This window comes from Eucyclogobius newberryi, unplaced genomic scaffold, assembly GCF_026437365.1.
Source record: "Eucyclogobius newberryi isolate DKJ021-1_F unplaced genomic scaffold, fEucNew1.0.hap1 SCAF_13, whole genome shotgun sequence".
Lineage (NCBI taxonomy): Eukaryota > Metazoa > Chordata > Actinopteri > Gobiiformes > Gobiidae > Eucyclogobius > Eucyclogobius newberryi.
The window spans coordinates 17,414,115-17,439,779 of record NW_027315757.1 but is presented as its reverse complement, the minus strand read 5'-3'; the positions used below and the strand labels follow the sequence as shown (position 1 = coordinate 17,439,779).

General features: G+C 42.3%; 1 protein-coding gene across 2 annotated transcripts in view; it reads left to right on the top strand.

Moving 5' to 3' along the window:
- The window catches only part of mylk5 (myosin, light chain kinase 5), a 45,626-nt gene that overhangs the window by 7,273 nt on the left and 12,688 nt on the right, over positions 1–25,665 (top strand). The window contains exons 2-11 of one of the 2 annotated variants that reach the window (XM_072442766.1): positions 5,551–5,691; positions 6,825–6,977; positions 10,438–10,593; positions 12,601–12,636; positions 16,549–16,676; positions 17,719–17,872; positions 18,542–18,663; positions 20,104–20,284; positions 21,626–21,731; positions 23,327–23,533. In XM_072442766.1, coding sequence (XP_072298867.1) covers positions 5,551–5,691; positions 6,825–6,977; positions 10,438–10,593; positions 12,601–12,636; positions 16,549–16,676; positions 17,719–17,872; positions 18,542–18,663; positions 20,104–20,284; positions 21,626–21,731; positions 23,327–23,533 — 1,384 coding nt within the window. The remainder of the gene's footprint in view (positions 1–5,550; positions 5,692–6,824; positions 6,978–10,437; positions 10,594–12,600; positions 12,637–16,548; positions 16,677–17,718; positions 17,873–18,541; positions 18,664–20,103; positions 20,285–21,625; positions 21,732–23,326; positions 23,534–25,665) is intronic. The other variant, XM_072442767.1, reaches the window with a different exon arrangement.

Here is a 25,665-nt window from a genome sequence, read left to right as displayed (position 1 = left end):
AACTAAACATTTAACCTCCATATAAAATCTGTAGGGGGCGCTGTGGCGCCAAATGAATTTATTTCACTTCAAGTAGGTTTAGGGCAAAGAGTTTAACAACTGATTCTAATTTGACGCAATTCGGACTTTATCTGCGCAAACGGCAGAAATTTTAAATATGGGAGATTTCTGAAATTCTAGCTACAGTTTGCGGCTTCGCCGCACAGAGACCGTGACAGGTATCAATGTAATTTGGATAACTTTTGATGTCCCACTCCTCAGTAGCATTTTCACCAAATTTCAGCTTTTTAGGGCCAACGCCCTGGGAGGAGTTCGTAAAAGTATGACGTTTGGAAAAACTCCGAAGTCATGTTTAGCCATTTTTGAAGCAATATGGCCGACATTTGGTTGGGCGGACGGCGTTGCCGTAATAATATTTTTTACTTCTCTTGTCACCATCTACCTCTGCGCCAAATTTCATGATTCTACGATCAGATTTTTTTTGGGTCATTTCCCATCTCTCAATGCATTTTTGGTACATTTGGGGGCGCTGACGCGCCAATTTTTTTTATTTTAGAAAAGGGAAATAGCCAGAATGTAGAGAGGCACGATTTTTAGGGGTGTGAACATTTTTGTGACTTTTCGTCAATGTTCACTGGGTGAAAAATAGGGGGGTTGGTCCCGAGAAGAAGAAGAAGAAAGAATAATATTCCGATGCGAAAACAATGTTTCCCATTTTTCAAATATCATAAACTATACATTTTCGGAAAGCGCTCGCGCTTTCCTACCTCATGGTGTGGGTCCCTGGTCACTGACGGGTACTTTCGTTAATTTTGAGTGGGCTCCGCCCACTTTGTGTTTTTGGCCCTCTATACAGTAATAATGTTCAATTTTTGCATTACATGCTTATATGCACGGAACATGCAAGAGATGGGGAACGTATTCGTGAGGTACTTAGCGCAAATGAGTGCTTTATATGGGGATGACGACCGCTTCGCGGTCGTCATCTCAATGTAAAGTGCTCGTTTAGTGCGCACTTTTGCACGGGCTTCGCCCGTTTACAACGGTAATGTTCCATTTTCCTACTACTAATTAGTATGCACGGGGCGTGCATGAGTGAAGGAGTGCGTTAGTGAGTGTTTGGAAGTGGGCGAGCGCTTCGCGCTCGATTTCGTGCGCACTACGTGCGCACTTTCGCAGCCGTGCTTCGCACGGCCTTACGAGATTAATAGGCCTCTCGCCAGCTTGTGGCGCTCGGGCCTAAAAATGTGCATCAGAACATGAAAAACACATTTGAAACTCCTTTTATTGTGGCGAGGCAGCTGTGCTAACCACTCTGCCACTCTGTCCGACTCTTGCATAATTCACATATTTCTGGAATTTACTTCATCTCTCGACAGAAACCGACCAAAGATTCATCTGTTGCGTATTTTCTTATGATTTACTGTTGGATTGAGCTCACATTGTGCAACACGTTTACTCCCCTCTTGTGCGATCCGTCCCATCCGCCCACGCTCCCCTCCACAGACGTTACCTGTTATAGCCGCACGCTCGTCGTCAAGCGCGCGGCTATAACAGAGGAATCGTGTACGACTTTTCTTTAATCTATGGTTCATTGTTCGTTTGCACCAAAGATGTCAAGGTTATTTGTTTAAGCGATCATGATCATGACTTAAATCTTACTTCTTAAATTAATTCATTATTAAGATGAATTCTTCTCTTTCATTTGCTCTAATTTAAAATAGTGTCTGGTGATGGTAATTAAACCTGGTTTAAACCTGGTTTAGTCCTGGTTTAGTCCTGGTTTAGTCCTGGTTTAGACCTGGTTTAGTCCTGGTTTAGACCTGGTTTAGCCCTGGTTTAGTCCTGGTTTAGTCCTGGTTTAGTCCTGGTTTAGTCCTGGTTTAGCCCTGGTTTAGTCCTGGTTTAGTCCTGGTTTAGTCCTGGTTTAGTCCTGGTTTAGCCCTGGTTTAGTCCTGGTTTAGTCCTGGTTTAGCCCTGGTTTAGCCCTGGTTTAGTCCTGGTTTAGCCCTGGTTTAGCCCTGGTTTAGCCCTGGTTTAGCCCTGGTTTAGTCCTGGTTTAGTCCTGGTTTAGTCCTGGTTTAGTCCTGGTTTAGCCCTGGTTTAGCCCTGGTTTAGTCCTGGTTTAGCTCTGGTTTAGCCCTGGTTTAGCCCTGGTTTAGCCCTGGTTTAGCCCTGGTTTAGTCCTGGTTTAGTCCTGGTTTAGCCCTGGTTTAGTCCTGGTTTACTCCTGGTTTAGTCCCGGTTTAGCCCTGGTTTAGTCCTGGTTTAGTCCCGGTTTAGCCCTGGTTTAGTCCTGGTTTAGTCCTGGTTTAGTGCAGTTGCTCATAAGCTCATAAGTTAGTGGAATGCTGCTCTGACAGAAGCTGGAGGTGTTTTCCCTGGAGATCGTTTCCTGATGCGCCACAAACGAGTCACATGTCTTTAAGTAACAGCTATTTCTATTTATTTACTCTGATGTTTAAAAGGATTTTTTAGCTTTATACTAAATGTATAAATGTGGTAACTGACGGCTTCTAGATAGAGATAATTTCCAAATAAACTGTATTATTGATGAAAACCAGAAATAGTTGATTCATTTTTGACATTTTGATTTAATAATGTCGCTGTCTTTGTTGTGAGAGGTCGTTTGTGTTTTAGAGTCTGTTTAACAATTAAGATGATCAAAATATGATTATAATGATATGGATGGGTGACTAGTCATGATTAAAGCAAGAAAAAATATAAAATTAAATATATCAAATTGAAATTTCGTGTGTAGTTTAATCACAATAATCTGAGGAAAACTTTTACTTCATCATATCAAGTTTTTACATAAAAAGAAAGCGTTTCATGTGTGAAAATGCCCAAAATGTCACATATTTGAGACATTTAAATCAGATTTTTTAATTTCTTACATATTTTCGTTGATATATTATAAAATATTTTTAAAATACAGAGTGGATTTAAGAGTATTTAGCATTAGAGTTAAGTATATCTGATGGAAAATTGGGCTCAAAATTCTACTTTTGCCTCTTAAGGCTTAAGTTTAAATAAGACTCAAAACTTGAATCAATTGAATCAAATTTGAAAAAATCCTTCTAACGCGTGTTCAGTCTGAGATTGTGCCGTTTGGTGAGTGCAGGAGCTGATTTAAGACTGATCTTTATGTCTCTGTGGCAGAAACGAACAATGAAACGTCTTTAGGAGCTGATTTGTCGAGAGAGCAAACTGACCCAAAAAAAAAAGAAATAATGAAAAAATATAGCCGCAAGCGGCAATGATCGGCCCTCGCCACGCCGCCGCCACACCGCCGCCACGCCGCAAGAGGAGGGGGCGCTAACGCGCCCCAATTGTCCTTTTATTACGCCTACTGCTGAATCTGTGACGCTGTCACATCTTCTCCCCTTTGTTTTACCATCAAAAAGCTATTTTATTTTGAATTCTTGGCAAAATGTGCGGCTTTGCCGCACAGACACCGTGACTCTTTGAATGAAAATGTGGATAACTTTTGATGGTCCACCCCTGAAGATGAGTCTCACCAAATTTCAGGTTAATAGGGCTGACGCCCTGGGAGGAGATTGTGAAAGTCTAAAGTGTAAACATGTTCTGGCGATTTCCCCATTGGAATAACATGAAAGGTTTCGGTCATCGTTACGGCAACGCCATAACAATTATGACATGGGTCTCATTGACTTTTTTGATGGGGATGCTAAAATTGAGTTGTGTGTCAAATTTCATATAATTTCGCAAAACTAAACATTTAACCTCCATATAAAATCTGTAGGGGGCGCTGTGGCGCCAAATGAATTTATTTCACTTCAAGTAGGTTTAGGGCAAAGAGTTTAACAACTGATTCTAATTTGACGCAATTCGGACTTTATCTGCGCAAACGGCAGAAATTTTAAATATGGGAGATTTCTGAAATTCTAGCTACAGTTTGCGGCTTCGCCGCACAGAGACCGTGACAGGTATCAATGTAATTTTTCACCAAATTTCAGCTTTTTAGGGCCAACGCCCTGGGAGGAGTTCGTAAAAGTATGACGTTTGGAAAAACTCCGAAGTCATGTTTAGCCATTTTTGAAGCAATATGGCCGACATTTGGTTGGGCGGACGGCGTTGCCGTAATAATATTTTTTACTTCTCTTGTCACCATCTACCTCTGCGCCAAATTTCATGATTCTACGATCAGATTTTTTTTGGGTCATTTCCCATCTCTCAATGCATTTTTGGTACATTTGGGGGCGCTGACGCGCCAATTTTTTTTATTTTAGAAAAGGGAAATAGCCAGAATGTAGAGAGGCACGATTTTTAGAGGTGTGAACATTTTTGTGACTTTTCGTCAATGTTCACTGGGTGAAAAATAGGGGGGTTGGTCCCGAGAAGAAGAAGAAGAAAGAATATTAAAGCCGCAAGCGGCATCCAACGGCCCTCGTGGGCCGCCGGCCTTCCGACTCTGCGCTTTCGACTTGATAAAGATGGCGCCCTTATTGTGTGTTGAATAAAAAAAGAACTTGACAGACGGCGACACATTGGACATGGCCAATCCAGTGCAAATCAACACAAGTGTCAGTCAAATGTGCTGCTCCGCCGCACAGAGACCGTAGCACTTGGAATATAAATATGGATAACTTTTGATGCTCCGCTTGTGTAGATGATATAAAATATGACTTTGGCTCTCATACTTGTATGATCAGGATGGCAAATTAGAATTTTGTGCAAAATATAATGTCATTTGGAAAAACTCTATTGTTTATAGGCCACTCTGAAGGCCAAATAGTCAGAATTCAGGGAAAAGTTTGCGGCTCCGTCGCACAGAGACCGTAAAAGCTATCCTTAAAATTTGGATAACTTTAGATGCCCCACTTGTCTAGGGGACGTACACCGATTTTGAGGTCGGTAATTTAAAATAGTGTCTATCCATATGTTCAAAATAAATAACAGATGGTGACTGTGTCATTTGTCTGGTTTGTCTGTCTCAAATAAAAATAAAATTTTTTTAATTCTTACATTTTATGGGACCAAGACCAGACCAGGACCAGACCAGGACTAAACCAGGACCAGACCAGGACTAAACCAGGACCAGACCAGGACTAAACCAGGACCAGACCAGGACTAAACCAGGACTAAACCAGGACCAAGACCAGACCAGGACCAGACCAGGACCAGACCAGGACTAAACCAGGACTAAACCAGGACCAGACCCGGACCAGACCAGGACTAAACCAGGACCAGACCAGGACTAAACCAGGACCAGACCAGGACTAAACCAGGACTAAACCAGGACCAGACCCGGACCAGACCAGGACTAAACCAGGACCAGACCAGGACTAAACCAGGACCAGACCAGGACTAAACCAGGACCAGACCCGGACCAGACCAGGACTAATCCAGGACCAGACCAGGACTAAACCAGGACTAAACCAGGACCAAATCAGGACCAAACCAGGGCCAAACCAGGGCCAAACCAGGACAAAATCAGGGCCAAACCAGGACCAAACCAGGGCCAGGACCAGACCATTCACATGTGACTGTCCCTTACCCTCTGCTCTTCTCTATTCTCTCCTCTAGGCAGTTCCAGCGTGGGACGTCCCGAGGCTCCGGTGTTCGCTCGCCCCCTGGAGGACATCTGCGTGGACGAGGGCACCGACTTCACCCTGAGCGCGACCGTCCGAGGGACCCAGCCGATACGAGTGTCCTGGATGCACAACGGTGAGAGGACAGAGTCTACAGCACAAGAGCACACTAACACTAACAACAACAACAACAACAACAACACAAGAACAACAACAAAAACAAAAACAACAAAAACACAACAACAACAACAACAACACAAGAACAACAACAACAACAACATAAACACATGTATGACTTTACGGCTGTTTGCCTTCGTCAGATCGTTTGTACTTAGAACCAGGGACTATGTCTATGAAGGAGGCAAAACTGAGACGGGTCAGGATTAAACCAGGCAAAAGAAGGACTCAATCAAGACCAATCTGGTTCTAAATCTAGATCCAGAGAGGAACGGTTCCAGGCAAAACGTCACATGCTAAACCACCCGAGCACTTGCCTGACCGACCAAGAACACCCGCTTTACAAAGATGTGCAAAGTAGGTCTTGACACCGAGGTCAGACGAGTTCGAAGGACGACGAAGCGGAATGTTCATTTTGGAAGAACAGATATCTCAGTTTCACAAAGTCGTTTTGTTCTTTTTGATACCGTCTTCCACAAAATAATGATCATTATTTTAGCTCAGGACCTGGACGAATACAACCAGAGCGCTCCAACTGACATCAATCACATGTAAATAATGCGGCTAATGCTAATATGTGGCTAAAGCAATACAACAGTTGAATCTAACATGTTAAATATCACAATGAGCTGACTTGTAACTAGCATTTACATTATTTATGCGGCAGTAAACCTAGCGAAACGACTGTATTTTCAGGACTATAATTCGCACAGTTTTTCATAGTTTTTGCCGAGGTGCGACTTATACTTATATTTATACTTATACTCCGGAGCGACTTATATGTGATATTATTTGTTATTTTCACACTTGCAACCGCATTTCATACTCCAGTGTGACTTATATATGTTTTTTTCTTCTCTATTATGCATTTTTTGACTGGTGCGACTTACACTCCGGAAAATACGGTACTATTTGCAGTTATTATCGTTGTCGTTACGTGTTACATAGATCCAACTGCACTCGAGCGACCTTAGAACATGAAGACGAAATCCCTTTACTGACAGATCTTCAAGTGAAGTGTGGATCTTTTTTATCCTGAGGCAGTAGAAGTTCAATCATTGACGTGGCGATCCTCTCGACTCTTTCTCGCAGGGGAAGTGGCCCGTTTCGGTGGGGCGTCGCTGGAGGGGGCCGAGGTCCGGTTCGCGGTGCATGAGTGTTTGCCGGAGGACGCCGGTGCCTACACGTGTTTGGTGGAGAACGGCTCGGGGAAGAGCTCCTCGTGCGCCGCCGTCTACGTCAGAGGTACCACGTCGTTATAAAACCAGGACTAGACCAGGACCAGACCAGGACCAGACCAGGACTAGAACAGGACCAAACCAGGACCAGACCAGGACTAGAACAGGACCAAGCCAGGACCAGACCAGGACTAGAACAGGACCAAGCCAGGACCAGACCAGGACCAAACCAGGACCAAACCAGGACCAGACCAGGACCAAACCAGGACTAGACCAGGACCAGACCAGGACCAGGACCAATCCAGGACCAGACCAGGACCAGACCAGGACTAGAACAGGACCAAGCCAGGACCAGACCAGGACCAGACCAGGACTAGAACAGGACCAAGCCAGGACCAGACCAGGACCAAACCAGGACCAGACCAGGACCAAACCAGGACCAGACCAGGACCAAACCAGGACCAGACCAGGACCAAACCAGGACCAGACAAGGACCAGACCAGGACCAGACCAGGACCAAACAAAGACCTGACCAGGACCAAACGAGGTGGTCACGAGATGATGTTGCTGCTTTTTGTAGAACCTAGAGTCGGATTCATGAACACTTTACACTATAGGTGTCAAACTCTGGCCCGCCAGACGTTTTAATCCGGCCCGCCGAACATTTCAAATTTCTATTTAAAAAAAAAATTGATTCATAGAACCGTAGTTACATCCGTAACCATTTTTATCGCTAAAACTACGCGTCCCACAATGCTGCCGGTGGCCGCCCCTCCCCCACGGGGCTCTGCTGCACTGCTGTGTGAGCTGCCGAGGGAGAAGTGCACTTTAAGCACTTTTGAGCAGAAGTTTAGTGGTGTGTCAGTTCAGGTGTGCAGAGAACTACACAGACGTGGAAATGTTAGTTAGTACATTTAAACGTTTTTTTAGATCTTGAGAAGTTTATTTTGTTATAAAGTCAAATGTTTATCTCTGTGTAGAACTGTAGATTAACTCTGAAGTTGTGATGCACATAAACTGAAGCACAGTGTTGGTGAAATGACACTTGTTTTTCTAAATACATTTCAGTTTATGAGAACAAATGTTTTGTCATTTTTTTTAATCGATCCAGTAATTGCTTCAAAACAGCGTAGGCTATATAAAGCTATTTATTTCTTATATTTGTATAGTTTTATGTTTTACGTTATGTTCGGCCCGCGACCCAGCCTGAGCGTCCAAATTCGGCCCGTGGCCCAAATGAGTTTGACATCCCTGTTTACACGCAGCGTCGGACATGATTTTAGGAGCGTACGTGGACAGAACATGGACTTTCTTTCTTTCTACAGATGAACTGGAGTAAATAATCATGAGAAAACATTCATCCTTCACTGTAATCAAGCTCAAAGCGTTCGAAACAAAACCAACCCAGAGTTTGTGCAGACATTTTCCTGCTCCATCAGCGTCACAGTGACAGTAAGAGGCTCCAGTGAGTATAGCGCCCCCCTGTGTCCATTAGAAGCAGGTTTAATCCACAAAAAACACTCCTACTGGAAAACCGCTGTGTGGGCGAGGATCTTTCAGCGGAATTTCTGAAACGACCGTGTGGAAAGACAAATCCCCTGGTCATGGATATCGAGATGTCAGCGTGTTTGAGAAGGGTCAAATCGTTGGCATTGAGCAGAGAAAACATCTAAAGGAGAAGCAGGAACTAATCTACAACTGAAAAACGATGACACACCAGACGGGACACACTTCTTTTAACGTAGCATAAGCTCATTGTAGCCGCGCCGCAGCTAAAGGCCGTCTGGCGAGACACAAGAGCGTGCAACACGTTGTTACAGCGGCGTGTCTTGCCTCTTGCCAAACAAGAGGCCGTAAAACAATCGTCGCAAAATGTTGTCCGCAAAACTTAAAACATCGTACACGGTTTAGGGAGAGCTCGTTCATTCGCCGCGTTGACGGAAAATTCAGGACAAACCAAGACTACCGTATTTTCTGGACTATAAGTCGCACCAAGTTTTTTCATAGTTTTGGCCGGGGTGTGACTTATTCTCCAGAGCGACTTATATTATTCGTTATTTTCACACTGACAACCACAAGAGGGCGCTCTAGGGTCTAAGTGACGCAGAAGAAGAATCTGCACTTCCTCTTCCTCTGGAGTTTGTGGAGTTGTTTAGAAGTGACACAGAGGAAGAAGAATTCAATGGATTTAGTGATTTGGGGTAAAACTGATGCTTTGGTAAACTTGTTAGCATGTTCTTTATGCTATAGTTATCTGAATAACTGTTCATATGTTACGTTAACATACCAGACACTTACCACAGTTCTGTCTGTGCCTCATGTAGCTGAAGGTGTTAGCGTTAGCATATGTGGCACGACGAGGGTGTTGCAGGCATTTTATATTAATATTTGAACTAAAGGGGTAGATTTGAAAACACCAACAACGCCACCTGGGATAGGCCCAGGACCGAAATTAAAAGTGAAGGACACACGGGTTTGTTATTGGCAGACACTTGGTTCAGTTTAGATATAATTTAATTGTCTTTTCAGTTAACCAGTTAAAATATACATTCAGGTCAACTCGCATCCACACTCACGGAGCCTGCCACGCCAGGTGCAGGACCGCCACATCAGACAGTACCATTACAGGAAAATAAAACAATGAATAAGAAAGAGACAAGACCAGACTAAAGACAAGACAATTCACAGGTCGTCCTCAGTGCCGCCGCTCCACGCAACAGCTTCCGTGATCTCCCATTACCTATTGAAAGTTTCGTTAGTATAACGGCCTCTTTTACGTGGGAGCTAAGCGAACGGCAACACGTACCACTTCCCTGGCGCACCACGCCTCAATCCACAGGCTTTACGCCAGACAGTCAGGGCATATGACAGCGGAACCGACTAAACGTGGATGAGAACGTGACCGACAGCGACAGTGGGGCAAAGGCCACCAGACACACGCAGGAGCGTTACACCAGCGAGACGTTGCAGAGGTGAGGGCCTAGGAGCAACGGCACTAAAGAAGCCAAATTAGGTTTAAAATTTAAATTAAAATACTTCATTATCAGTCATCATACCTGAGGACGACGGGAGCCCAACCCTCGGCGCAACCCGGAAGTGACAGCAGTGTCAAAGGCCAGAGAGCGAGAGCTAGCGGGAGCACCCTTTTATAGGAGCCCCCTGGCGGTAGAAAATGGCAGGCGCGCACTGCCACACATACGTACACCTATTCACCATGTTCTCTAATCTGTTATCTTAAACTGCATTTCAAGATTAAATGATTTATACTCCAGTGCGACTTATGTATGTTTTTTTCTTCTCTATTACGAATGTTTTTGTTGGTGTGACTTATATGGTAATACACGGCCGAACCATCTCTACATCGGACGTAAACTGAGCTCAAATTTGGACCGCGCATTCGACTCGTAAAGCGGAACGACGCTCGATCGGACGCGGGGATTCACGTGAACATGTTGACGTTCCGTTCGTAAATTCCTCTCTCTTTTTTCTTTCCTCCCTCGTTCCCCGGCGGTGGCGGCGAACCGAAGACTTCGAAACCATCTGCGGCGTCCGAAGACAGGCCTCGAGCGCCCACGCGTCACCGACCAAGTGCATCGTGGGTAACGGAGGCTCCCCGCTCTCCGCCGCGGACGAGGTCGCGACGTCGCCGGCCGGATCTGAGAGTCCGGCGACGTCTCCGAGAGGTACAACACACTATATTAAAGTTACAAGTGTGATGTTTTGCTCTAGAACATATTTACATGAACAATACTCTTAATTAAAGCTGGGTAATTAAGCTGATTGTAATTGAGATCAAGATTCAGTCATGTCCGATAATTAATAATCAGAAATTGGGAAACTTTTTGTGTCTAATGTCTCTTATAATAGTTTTAACTTATGTTTAGTAAATCAACGCTGAAATAAATACATTTTAAATTTTATCTTTAAAAATTAAAAAATTGTTCAAAAATATGAATGTTATTATGTATTAATTATGTTTAATATTGTAGATCACTTAAGACTTTCACGAAATAAATCTGTAAAAGAATGAATAGAATAATTAATCACTTTTTAGTTAACTTTACATTATAGCAGTTTTTGTGGCCAATTGTTTATTAAAGCCAATTAAAATCTATCCAAATTCAAATCCAATTTGTTTTTGAAAAGACCTTCAATATAAAGTCCCAGCCCAATAATTAAACATATTTTTGGTAAATATTTCTGCTAAACACAAAGTGAAAAACAGGCCTAAAGGGACAATCATGTGTTTTTAAATAACTCAATAATCGCTGCTATTTTGTTCTATTGTGTTACTTATATAAAATGGCAGTATCTACTTCTATCGTGTCTATCTGGTAATCCTGTAGCCGCAGCTGCCCCGGGGCAGTCTGATCACACAGTGTTCGGTGGATTGTCTTGCTCAACGACACAACAACATCAGGCTTTGTTTCTGCAGCACAAACATGACATAATCCAGACTCACTGAGTCTGTGGAAGTGTGTTTATCTTTATTAACATGAAACACAACTGACAACATGACGGAGCGATATAAATAAACCAGGACTAAACCAGGACTAAACTAGGTCCAAACCAGGACTAAACCAGATCTAAAAGAGGACTAAACCAGGACTAAACCAGGACTAAACCAGGTCTAAACCAGGACTAAACCAGGTCTAAAAGAGGACTAGACCAGGACTAAACCAGGACTAAACCTAGTCTAAACCAGGACTAAACCAGGTCTAAAAGAGGACTAAACTAGGTCCAATCCAGGACAAAACCAGGTCTAAAAGAGGACTAAACCAGGACTAAACCAGGTTTAAACCAGGAATAAACCAGGGCTAAACCAGGACAAAACTAGGTCTAAACCAGGACTAAACCAGGTCTAAACCAGGACTAAACCAGGACTAAACCAGGACAAAACTAGGTCTAAACCAGGACTAAACCAGGACAAATGCAGGACTAAACCAGGTCCAAACCAGGTCTAAACCAGGTCTAAACCAGGACTATACCAGGTCTGAACCAGGACTAAACCAGGACTAAACCAGGATTAAACCAGGTCTAAACCAGGACTAAACCAAGACTAAACCTGGACTTTGTGTAATATTCCCATGGCAGTAACACGAGCAGCATGTAGACTATTGAGATGTTCACACTTTGGGGCTTTTCCGGCGTGTTCTCTTTTACATTGTTGTTTCCTGTAAACGTTTTTGGACTCGAGGGAAAAGCATCATTTCTGTTTGAGTCTGATTGGCTCAACAACACTCTGCACTGTAGATGGGACTCATTTTGTACTTACACCAGCTGACCTGGACTTTCAGAGAACTATAGAGTCAGGACTAAACCAGGGCCAAACCAGGTCTAAACCAGGTCTAAACCGAGACTAAAACAGGACTAAAGCAGGCCTAAACCAGGACTAAAGCAGGACTAAACCAGGACTAAACCAGGACTAAAGCAGGACTAAAGCAGGACTAAACCAGGACAAAAGCAGGACTAAACCAAGACTAAACCAGGACTAAAGCAGGACTAAAGCAGGACTAAACCAGGACAAAAGCAGGACTAAACCAAGACTAAACCAGGACTAAAGCAGGACTAAAGCAGGACTAAAGCAGGACTAAACCAGGACAAAAGCAGGACGTCCCTGTCGGGAAACAGAGTGTGTGAAAGTGCCACGCCTCGTCAGACTTTCACCTGCTTTTTCTGTCTCGTTACAGAAGTCGTCCCAAAGAAGAGAGCGAGCTCCGGGACAGGTGAGACACATACACACGAGTGGGACGGAGCAATGACAGCAGAAGTACAGGTAGAAGTAAGAAGTACTCATGCAACAGTAGTAGTACTAAGAACTGTAACATACCAGAAGGGACAGTAGCAGTAGCAGTATGTTGTTGTTGTTGTTGTTGTTGTTGTTGTTGTTGTTTTATGGCGGTTGACATCCGAGTGTTGCATTACCGCCAGACTTTATTCCTTAGACTTTGTCGTAGTCCTAAACTTCTCTAGTAATTTAATGAAATAATGGTTTCCTGAACTTTGCACTCCAAAGTTTTATGACACAAACAGAGCGAGTAAAACAAACGTAAACATTCTCTTCTTCTTCTTCTTCTTCCTCTCCAAAGTAAACGTCATACTGTAATGAACTGCAACACAATGTACCTACTTTTTAACGTTTAACACGCTTCTTAATCTAAAATGTACAATTGTTTTTTTTCACTTTGTAGAACTGCATTTGCACCTTGTTTGTGGTTTGTTTTTGTGTCAATAACTCGTTTCTTTTGTTTTTTTTGTTTTCTTTTACCAACAGTAATATGAGAATTCCATTGCTATTTTTAGACTTTTATCTAGTTTGCTGCACCCGTTTGTTCTTTTGGGCGGTGCCAGAAATCCTCTATTTACTTTCTTTTTTTTTCTTTTTTACTAAGATTTTGTCTATTTATTTTCTTATTTTTTCTTCTTTTCTTCTTTATTTTTTTACTGGGATTTTCTCTATTTATTTCTTTTTTTTTTTAATAAAAAATGTCTATTTACTATATAATTTTTTTAAATATTTTTTTTTTACATTTATGTTCCGACACAAATATATAGTATGTCATCTGCGTATTATCACCAACGTGGATGAGCTAAAAAGTTAACATTTTATCACAATCGCAGGTGTAATTGGGCCACAAACGCTTTATAACTATTTTTAATGACTTTTTGGCATTCGAAAACAAAACGCGGCTCAAATGAACGCTCACGCGATGGGCAAAACAGCACATTTTGCTCAAACAAACCCGGTAAACCTTTGTGTGGCCATTTGTTCCAATCGCCACGGAGACAATCCCACTAAAACACAGTAATTCTCAGAAAAACATAGAGAACGAAACAACAAAACTTAGTGAGTCGGAAAGTGTTTTATCAAGAAAGAAGTAAAAAAAAAAAGTTAAAGCAATTGTTTAACGCCTCTGTTTGGATGTAAAAGGTCAAAATATGTATTTATTTCAGGTTAATTGTTGAAAAATTTAGAAAATGTTAGAATTTTTTTGAAAATGTCTTGAAAATGTTTTGAAAATGTCTTGAAAATTTTAGAAAATTCTGGCTATTGCATCGTGCTAATCCGATCAAATGTTATAGAATGGCACAACATTGCGGATGATTTTTGTTTTTTTAGTGTCAGTGTGGTTGTATTTGTAGCATTTATTCCTATCTTTCTGCTTCGTGTTCAGAGGCGCCGTTATGAGCACCAAAACATAATTATTTCTTAATTGTGCCATTTTCCAACTTAAAGCGCCCCCTACAGGTCGAATGACGCGTTGAAACAAACCGCACATGAGATAAATATAGTTTGAATTTTGCTTAATAAATATATAAAAAACGTCATCCCAGAATAGTATTTTTTTGGTTTATAATTTCACCACTTCCTGTTTATAATTGATGGCATCACAGTAGGAAATTACCCAGGAATCACTGGATAAAAACTCATCTAATGTCACAATTATTTTATTTGACAAATACAAATATACGAGAGCGACTTTATTTTGTTGAATTAATGTTTAGAGTCAAAAAAGTTGTTTATTTGTGTAAATTCGGCATAAACTGGAATGAGTCTCCCTGGTGTGATGTCACTTCCTGTCATTTTTTACAGATTTTTCAACGTTTTCTTCACAAATACCTGCTCAATTGGTGTAAAACTATTATTTATACGTACGACAGGTATAAATACACCAAATTAAGTCAAAATTAGAAAATCGTGAAAACCTATCATGGGCCCTTTAACACTAAGTCCAGCCGTGTCACAAACAATGGCCGTTTTTGACCTTTTACGCTTCACGTAAACATCGTGCGGTGAATGTGTGTCGCTGAGTACACGAGGACTGGTTCTTCTGGTGTCGGGAGAGCGTCTTTGCCATTTCATTTGTTTCCACTTGAGACATTGAGACATTTGTGTGCAACGACAACACAAGCCTGAGCGACCTGGACGACCTGGACACCTGAAAGGTTCTGTGCGGTGCAAAAAGTAGCAGTAAACAGCGTCTTTATAAGAAAAAAAATCTCCATGTCATGTCCTTTCTGCTGCACTGCATTTAAATACTTAATCATAATAAAATAATAGTCAAATTATTTAAAAAAAAAATTATTTGAACAAACGACTAAAAAATATTGACACAAATGTATTATTATTTGAATATTTTGGCATTCTCTCAGATGTGGTGAATCATGTCGGCAAAAATGTCATGTTTGAGAATTATTTTCAAAATTTAAAAACTGGCAAATTTATAACATAATTTTTACCCATGAAAAAACATTTTTAAATTGTTTTGCACAATTTGTGTTTATTTATTTGAAAAAATTGAAAAAAACGGGTTGAAAATGTTGTGGTAGTAGAAACAAATAAAAAATATGTTTTTTCAGGGTTTGCGATAAATCCGCCAGCATCAAATTTCAAAATCGAATTAAACACATTATCTTCCCATTGTTGAGGTCCAAGTATGAAAATGAACAATAAATGTGCAGAAATATCACTGTTTTAAATGCCGACACTGCAGTTTTCTTATTTCTTATATTTTTTGCAGCGTTTTAAACCACTTTAACTCTACACCAACAATAACAACATTATTGTACATTTGTTTGTCCTTTTCTGGTCCGGACTTGGCCACGGTTCAGTTACAGTTTCCTGGTTTAGTCCGACTTTAGTGTTTGAGCCACAGATAAAGCTTTATCTAACGCCGCTGTGTTCCTTCCTGCTCCTCCCTGCTCCTTCCTGCTCCTGCTCCTTCCTGCTCTCTCCTGCTCCTTCCTGTTCCTTCCCGCTCCTGTTCCTTCCTGTTCCTTCATGCTCTTTCCTGCTCCTTCCTGTCCTTTCTTCTCTTTCCTGCTCCTTCTCCTTCTTGCTCCTACTCCTTCCCTCTCTTTCTTGCTCCTTCCTGCTCCTGCTCTTCCCGCTCCTTCCTTCTCTTTCCTGCTCTTTCACACTCCTTCCTGTTCCTTCCTTCTCTTTCCTGCTCCTTCCTGCTCCTGTTCCTTCGTGCTCCTTCCCTCTCCTTCTTGCTCCTTCCTGCTCCTTCCTTTTCCTGCTCCTTTCTGCTCCTTCCTGCTCCTTCCTGCTTCTTCCTGCTCCTGCTCTTCCTGCTCATTCCTGCTCTTTCCTGCTCCTTCCTGCTCCTCCCTGCTCCTTCCTGCTCCTCCCTGCTCCTTCCTGCTCCTTCCTGCTCCTGCTCCTCCCTGCTCCTTCCTGCTCCTTCCTGCTCCTCCCTGCTCCTTCCTGCTCCTTCCTGCTCCTGCTCCTCCCTGCTCCTTCCTGCTCCTCCCTGCTCCTCCCTGCTCCTTCCTGCTCCTTCCTGCTCCTGCTCCTCCCTGCTCCTTCCTGCTCCTTCCTGCTCCTTCCTACTCCTGATCTTTCCTGCTCCTGTTCCTTCCTGCTCCTTCCCTCTCCTTCTTGCTCCTTCCTGCTCCTTCCTGCTCCTGCTCCTTTCTGCTCCTTCCCGCTCCTTCCTGCTCCTGCTCTTCCTGCTCCTTCCTGCTTCTTCCTGCTCCTGCTCTTCCTGCTCATTCCTGCTCTTCCTGCTCCTTCCTGCTCATTCCTGCTCTTCCTGCTCCTTCCTGCTTCTTCCTGCTCCTGCTCTTCCTGCTCATTCCTGCTCTTCCTGCTCCTTCTTGCTCCTTCCTGCTCCTGCTCCTTCCTGCTCTAGTCGTGCTCCTGTGTTTTCAGAACCCTCCGCAGCATCTGGAGGTGAAGGCGGGAGAACGTGCCCGGCTGACGTGCTCCTTTGTGGGCAGCGCTCCCGTCGTGTCGTGCTGGATCCGGAGCAAACAGCAGGTGAGGGACAGTTCTTCTCCGGCTCTTTTATTCTTCCCATGAGTCGAAAGATAAATGCAGAATGTTGAGGACTCAGAGACAGTCGTGTCTAAAAGGTTCCAGAGCGGCTGAAGCGAACATATTCACAGCCACTTCAGTCAATATGCTTTTAAAATGATTTATAGAGCCATAGTTCCTCTCAGAGCAGAGGGGTTCATAGTTCCTCTGAGAGCAGAGGGGTTCTTAGTTCCTCTGAGAGCAGAGGGGTTCATAGTTCCTCTCAGAGCAGAGGGGTTCATATTTCATCTCAGAGCAGAGGGGGTTCTTAGTTCTTCTCAGAGCAGAGGGGTTTATAGTTCCTCTCAGAGCAGAGGGGTTCTTAGTTCTTCTCAGAGCAGAGGGGGTTCTTAGTTCCTCTCAGAGCAGAGGGGTTCTTAGTTCTTCTCAGAGCAGAGGGGCTTATAGTTCTTCTCAGAGCAGAGGGGTTCTTAGTTCCTCTCAGAGCAGAGGATCAGATTGTCTCATCAGGAAAACACACAATAGCCGAGGGACCACAGCCAGAAGGTTCTGGGTTCAGTTCCAGGGTGGGGCAAGTTCTTGGTCCTCTGGTTTCCCAGATTAGGCTAAGAATTAAAGAAAAAAAATAAAAAGGTGCTGAAAGATGTTGAGGACAGTTTATTTTGCAGCAACATTTAAGTTCAGCCGCCCTTTAAACCATCTTTGTGACAGTCAAACATTTCTCCCCTGCGCTTCAGCTCAGTTTACACCAAAGACAGACGAGAACCTTGTGATTTCAGCTCAGTTTACACCAAAGATGGACGAGAACCTTGTGATTTCAGCTCAGTTTACACCAAAGATGGACGAGAACCTTGTGATTTCAGCTCAGTTTACACCAAAGACAGACGAGAACCTTGTGATTTCAGCTCAGTTTACACCAAAGATGGACGAGAACCTTGTGATTTCAGCTCAGTTTACACCAAAGACGGACGAGAACCTTGTGATTTCAGATCAGTTTATACCAAAGACAGACAAGAACCTTATCCTTATCGTGTTCTGTTTGCAGATCGTGGAGGACTCACAGCTGTGGCTGGAGAACTCGGAGACGAGCAGTACCCTGGTGATCGCCGCGGCGCAGGCGCAGCACAGCGACAGATACACGCTCTTAGTGAAGGACCGACACGGCTCCGCCCAACACACGCTCACCTTGTCCGTCGTAGGTGAGGCCACACGCTCACCTTGTCCGTCGTAGGTGAGGCCACACGCTCACCTTGTCCGTCGTAGGTGAGGCCACACGCTCACCTTGTCCGTTGTAGGTGAGGCCACACGCTCACCCTGTCCGTCGTAGGTGAGGCCACACGCTCACCCTGTCCGTCGTAGGTGAGGCCACACGGGTTAGGGTTAGGCTAAAAATAAATGAAATAAGGGAAATAAAAAAATATAGACGAATAAAGATTAAATAAAATAAATAAAATAAATAAAATAAATAAAATAAATAAAATAAATAAAATAAATAAAATAAATAAATAAAATAATATTCCAACAGTTGCTTTAAATAAATGCAAACCTAGAATATAGATGATATTTTTAACAATCACAATACAGTTAAAAAGTAGGAACAATATAAAATAAAAAGGATTAAAAACTGGCTGTAAGCAATTTGATGCAAGACGATTTAATGCTATGCTGTAAAACACTACAGGCAAAGCAATGACATCTCCATGGAGACGAGGAGCGGAGCCCCGACCAGAAAAGTTGCACGATGCACCTTTAACAAGATTTCGAAGGGGGGAAAAAAACGAGAATGCAGTGAAATTTGCACTCATCACTACTGTATAAAATAAAAATAAAAGAACGCTTCACAATAAACTACTTCCTGTCTCCGTCAGAAAGGCCGCAGCCCCCCGCCTCTGGTCCCGTGGTCTCCCTGGTCTCCGGCTCCATCCCGGTCCTGTCCTGGTCCGGGCCCTGTTATGACGGAGGCAGCGCCGTCCTGGGATACGTGGTCGAGGTGAAGGACCATTTCTGGAGGTTTTGTCTGGTGTATTTCGGCCACGCAATGGAAACAACTGACATCATTCATTATTTTATGATCATAATGTCGGCGTTACACTTCACGCCGACGTTTCATCACATTTGCCTCGTCTTGCAGGTTTTGTGCGCGAAACGAGCAAAACGGATCGTGATAAGATGTATGATTGATTTTATTTTTCTCGTGAGTATAAGGCAGATTAATATACTGACCAGAACACATCTTACAGCAGAAATTACTTTCAAAGTCCCCTCAGATATTAAGATGTTAGTTCCAGGTGAATTATCTTTTTTGAAAGCAGAGTTTTATCCAGTATTATACATGTTTAAAGACTAAAATCCGTTTTTATTTAATAGATTTATTTTTTGTACATTAAATTTGTTTCTAAATTAAAAATAATATATATAGAAAAATAGAACCATAAAACAAGGAACAAGACCAGAGAGAAAAACAAAAATTACTAGAAAAAATAATAAAATAATAAATAAAAAAAGTCAAACATTTAAAGGCGCAATGGACGATTTTTCGGCGATTTGAGAACTCAGGCGGAAGTGTGCATGTGAGGACTGATACAACACACACGTGCGTTTATTAGCGCGACGGATCTCATCACATCTCTCGTCTCCCGTAGATTTCAGTCTTCTTATGAGTCAGCTCATAAGAAGTATTTCTCCGTCTTCATTTTGTCCCGTACACTGAGGGAACTATATTATGATAGATCAATGCGCTTAGACACGCTGAAACGTACTGCTCATGGGGACGAGCCGCACGCGGCTGCAGGTGAGCGGTAGGTGCGTTTTATGATTGATACGTGGCAGGACTAATCGGCAGTCCACGCCACGAGGAAATAAGACTCAGATTTGGGTCAAAAAAATTGTCCATTCAACCTTTAAGTCCCATTTAGTCCAAAGTTTCTCAAATTTGTCTATTTTCAAATTGAGTCTGAATGCCATTTTTTGCATTTTGGCTAATTATTACAAGCAAAACCACTGAAATTTGGCTTCCTTTTTTTTCCCAACACGAAGAATTACAGACGTGAACATAAGTCATTAGGGGAACATAATGTCTTAGTTTCCAAACAAAATAATAATATTAACAATAGAAATAATGAGAGTAATAATAAATAACATGGAGAAGAAAAACTTAAATAAAATTATATGGACGGGGTTTTTTAATTCAAATTTGCTGCGGGGTATTTTAAGTATTTCACTTCCAAGTTATACAGTTTTATGCCGTTTTTGTTAATGAAATATTGATTATTCTCATTGAGAAAGTGGTTGCCGTTTGGTTTCATTTCTAGTTTTGTGGATGTGATATTAACCCAATATGATAATACAATCTGCATCAGCACAAAACCTGTTACGGCCTCTATTGGATCGGGATCATGCGTTTTCTGAAAGGTCTTGGCGCCCCCTGCAGGTGAAGGAGAGGCACAGCGCCGACTGGACTGAAATCAGCCACAACTGCACCAGCACGTCGTACAGAGTGACCTCCGGGTTGGAGCCGCGGGCGGAGTACAGTTTTCGGGTGAAGGCCTTCAACACGGCGGGCTCGAGCGACGCAGGGCCGGAGTCCGCACCCTTCACGATGGACGAGAAAGGTGAACTTTAATCACCATGACGACGACTGCTGCTTCGTTAAGCTGCTAATGAAGTGTGTGATGAGTTGTGATTCTGTTCTGAACAACGCCTGCTCCAAACCTTGTCCAATCTACAGGCTTTTTAAATCATACTGTCAATCACAAAACCATTAAAAAGTATTTTATTTTTATCCCATTTAGTTAACCCCATTTTTGATTCATCCCTTATTATTATTATTATTATTATTATCATCATAATTAGTATTATTAGATTAGTATTGTATTATTATTTATTATTATTGTATTTTTTATTATATTTATTTGTTTTAGTATTATTTTTGTTAAACTTTTTCACAAGAAAATTTCTAGTTTTTTGTGTGATTTTTTAATACTGAAATACATTCTAATGAGGTGGTTGCAAAATATTAAAATAAACATTAGTAAATAGTATGTTTTATATTATAGTAAAGTATAACTGCAATATTTGTTTTACACGGCAGTTTGTAATAAAGCGAATAAACTGTCAAAATAAAAAAGAAACCAAGACCAAAACAAGGATGAATGAAGACTAAATAAAGAAAATCATGAGGCTGTTTGCCGTAACCCGACTGACCCGGTACAAAACTAGCTGACTGAAAAAAAATTATCAGCATTTTGTTGACTCTTTCCTAAGCTGCCGTATCAAATATTTTTATCACGCTGGTTAACCTATCATTCATCCCCAAGGACTGATAATGCATACTGTCTATATATCCGGCCCTCCACATGCGTCTGTAACAATACAGAATGCGCACAAGTGTCGTTCAATTGCCTTTTACAAGTTGATTTGAATACGTCGGCGCCACTGAAGTGTCCATAGTATATGTCACGCTCTATCACGGTGTCTTACGCAATGCATTCTGGGATTGAAACACGCCCAGCATCATCACAACAAACATGGCGGCGCCCGTGTCCCTCGCATGTTCCCCCGCTCGCCTTCGCTACCAAAATAAAGGATAGCGGCGTACAAAAGGTTGATTGAAATATCTTAAAATTGTGAGATTTGGTCTCCCGATCGGGTTGACAGAGACGTTTTCCATCATTGACTGTTGAAGCCTGACCCCTGGTGGTCACTCCGACTCAAACAATCTACCACATTATTATGTGGTAGATTCAGTCAAATTAAAACAGAATTGCTGGTGATTTATTTTAAAACTGTGTCAAAAATCAAACTAAAACAAGACTAAAACAAGACTAAATAACTAAATAAGAAAAATCCTGTACATTTTCCTTATATCTTGGTCAAATGTCTTTTCATGCAATGTGGACTTTGTGTTGACTGAAAATGATCCGTTTACAATGAAATGTGGCGTTATTTTCCAGATGGGAGCAGTTGTCGGACGGACGCTCCCGCCGCCTACAGCCCCGTCACCATCGACTCCACGCACAAAGTCTCAGACCACTACATCCTCCAGGAGAAGCTGGGCGTGTGAGTGCTCCAAACCAGGGCCGTAGTCGTAGCAACGCTTGGGTCACGGAGTCAACGTTTACGGGCCGACGGCGAAAAGGAGACGAGTGGGACTGAATCACGGGTTTAAGCTGCTGTTTTACGTACAAAATACTGCGTCAGATACATAGAGACAAAGGAGGGCGATGTGGCGGATTCGTACATTTTTTTTAAATCACCACATTGATATAATTAAAGGGCTTAAGTCAGGTTTTTACCATTTTCTACTTTTGACCAAACTTTATTTGGTGTGTTTGTCGTACATATAAATTATAGTTTTACACCAATCGAGCAGGTATTTGTGGAGAAAACATTGAAAAATCTGTAGAAAAATGACAGGAAGTGACATCACACTGGGGACAGTCGTTCCAGTCTAAGTTTATGCATAAATTACACAAAGAAACAACTTTTTTGACTCTCTTAACATTAATTCAACAAAAATAAAGTCGCTCTCTTATATTTTTATTTGTCAAATAAAGAAAATTGTGCCATTAGATGAGTTTTTGCCCAGTGTTTTCTGGGTAATTTCCAGGTGTGATGTCATCAATTACAAACAGGAAGTGAAATTATAAACCTATAAAAGTTGCTATTCTGGGATGTATTTTTTTTTTATTTCAGCAAATTTCTAAATATCTGAACTGCATTTTAGTCCAATGAGTCGTCAGACCTGTAGGGGGCGCTTTAACAGTTTCGAGAGTTTTCGCCACGCCCCCCTGGTGGTAACGAGGAGCCGCAACAGCCCGCGCTCCTCTCCTCACCGTCCGGCTCGTATCCATAGAAACGTTATCGCTTTGCCCTGAGCGCTTCACAGCGTGGCATTTAAAGTATCCATCCCCAAGAACCCGGGTCCCGCGCAGGCCAAGGTACGGGTCTGATCCACGGAGAGGCGAGCCCGTTCACTGTAACAAGTATTTTTTTATAGCAATAAAAACACCTATAAATTAATAAATGCAAGTTGTGTAATGTTAATACCATACTGCGGAACATTCTAAGCCAAGCAGTATCTACTCCATGAAGACCAGTCATCTTCAATGCAAATAAAAGTGTTTGAATATGATCATAACCTGTAGTAATATGATAATAAATAACTTTCACCACTTTCACCAAACCTGACAAAAAGGATGGATAGGATAATAGATTTTTTCCTTAAATATTTTTGTATAGGGAAAAATATGCAAAACTAAATCTCATCGTGACATCTGGAAGACCTTCTCTACGTGTACATAAAAATATTATTTTTAATTATTATTTTTGGGGTAAAATCTAGATTCTTCATGAATAATTGAAATTAACGGAAATTAAAAACTAGAATTTTTCAAATATTTACTAAATGCGTTCGATTCAACGGTGATTGTAACAATGCTAGAAACAATACGGGTTTTAGAATGGCAGGAAATTAAGACCGTTGCCATAGTGACTCATAGTGACTCAAAACTGATAAAAAAAAAAAAAGTCCTCGGAATGTCGCACAGTGAGAAGCTGAAACCACAAAGAGGCGTTTAAGTCACACCCTCACTTCTAGCATAGTATAATACGTCTTTATGTCGTTTTTATGTAGTACTTCTTTTGTCCACCAGGGGCAGGTTCGGACACGTGTACAAGCTGACGCGCCGGGAGGACGGCCGGGTGTGCGCGGGCAAGTTCTACAAAGGCCGGCGGTCCAAGGAGCGGGAGGCGGCGCGGCGGGAGATGGAGCTCATGATGAACTACCTGCACCACCCCAAACTGGTGCGGTGCCTGGGGGCCTACGACCACCGGCCCGAGATGGTCATGATCATGGAGTTGTGAGTAATACCCCCCCCCCCCCCCCCCCCCCCCCCCCCCCCACTGTGAAACACGCTACACAAAGCAACGAGACATCCGCGCAGACCCCGCCTCCAGGAACGTTACATGATGCTAAGTGTATAATTGATAATAATAAGGGTTGTGCAACACCCTTAACATAATAGTAAAGAAATATCACCCAGACCTTGGACCCCCTCACCAACCCGGAAATGCAAACAGCTTGGTTTGATATTCGCCCCCACCCTTGCGAAGAGCGATCTGGCTCCCCCGCCCAACCCGTGACGTAGTCTCAGAGAGCGTATATATATATATATAAAAAGTATCGGATAGAACTTCTCTCCGTTTATTGTCCCGGTTGCTGCATCAACTGCCACATAAACCGCGCCCCAATTGTCCTTTTATTACATCTACTGCTGAATCTGTGACGCTGTCACATCTTCTCCCCTTTGTTTTACCATCAAAAAGCAATTTTATTTTGAATTCTTGGCAAAATGTGCGGCTTTGCCGCACAGACACCGTGACTCTTTGAATAAAAATGTGGATAACGTTTGATGGTCCTGAAGATGAGTCTCACCAAATTTCAGGTTAATAGGGCAAACGCCCTGGGAGGAGTTTGTGAAAGTCTAAAGTGTAAACATGTTCTGGCGATTTCCCCATTGGAATAACATGGAAGGTTTCGGTCATCGTTATGGCAAAGCCATAACAATTATGACATGGGTCTCATTGACTTTTTTGATGGGGATGCCAAAATTGAGTTGTGTGTCAAATTTCATAAAATTTCGCAAAACTAAACATTTAACCTCCATATAAAATCTGTAGGGGGCGCTGTGGTGCCAAATTAATTTCTTTCACTTCAAGTAGGTTTAGGGCAAAGAGTTTAACAACTGATTCTAATTTGACGCAATTCGGACTTTATCTGCGCAAACGGCAGAAATGTTAAATTTGGGAGATTTCTGAAATTCTAGCTACAGTTTCCGCAGACCGTGACAGGTATCAATGTAATTTGAATAACTTTTGATGTCCCACTCCTCAGTAGCATTTTCACCAAATTTCAGCTTTTTAGCGCCAATGCCCTGGGAGGAGTTCGTAAAAGTACGACGTTTGGAAAAACTCTGAGTCATGTTAAGCCATTTTTGAAGCAAAATGGCCGACATTTGGTTGGGCGGATGGCGTTGCCGTAATAATATTTTTTACTTCTCTTTTCACCATCTACCTCTGCGCCAAATTTCATGATTCTACGATCAGATTTTTTTTGGGTCATTTCCTATCTCTCAATGCATTTTTGGTACATTTGGGAGCGCTGACGCGCCAATTTTTTTTATTTTAGAAAAGGGAAATAGCCAGAATGTAGAGAGGCACGATTTTTAGAGGTGTGCAAATTTTTGTGACTTTTCGTCAATGTTCACTGGGTGAAAAATAGGGGGGTTGGTCCCGAGAAGAAAGAAAGAAGAAGAAAGAATAATATTCCGATGCGAAAACAATGTTTCCCATTTTTCAAATACCATAAACTATACATTTTCGGTAAGCGCTCGCGCTTTTCTACCTCATGGTGTGGGTCCCTGGTCACTGACGGGTACTTTCGTTAATTTTGAGTGGGCTCCGCCCACTTTGTGTTTTTGACCCTCTTTACAGTAATAATGTTCAATTTTTGCATTACATGTTTATATGCACAGAACATGCAAGAGATGGGGAACGTATTCGTGAGGTACTTAGGGCAAATGAGTGCTTTATATGATATGACGTTTAGTGCGCACTTTTGCACGGGCTTCGCCCGTTTACAAGGTAATGTTCCATTTTCCTACTACTAATTAGTATGCACGGGGCGTGCATGAGTGGAGGAGTGCGTTAGTGAGTGTTTGGAAGTGGGCGAGCGCTTCGCGCTCGATTTCGTGCGCACTACGTGCGCACTTTCGCAGCTGTGCTTCGCACGGCCTTACGAGATTAATAGGCCTCTCGCCTGCTTGTGGCGCTCGGGCCTAATAATGATCATAATGATCATAATCATCATCATCTTTTAAAAAAAACTTAAGTTAAATATCCCAGAATATTCTTGCTGGTGCCTTAAAGTATAGTATATATTGTGGTCCTACAATGTGAAATTTTGCTGTATATAATATTTATGTATGTAAAT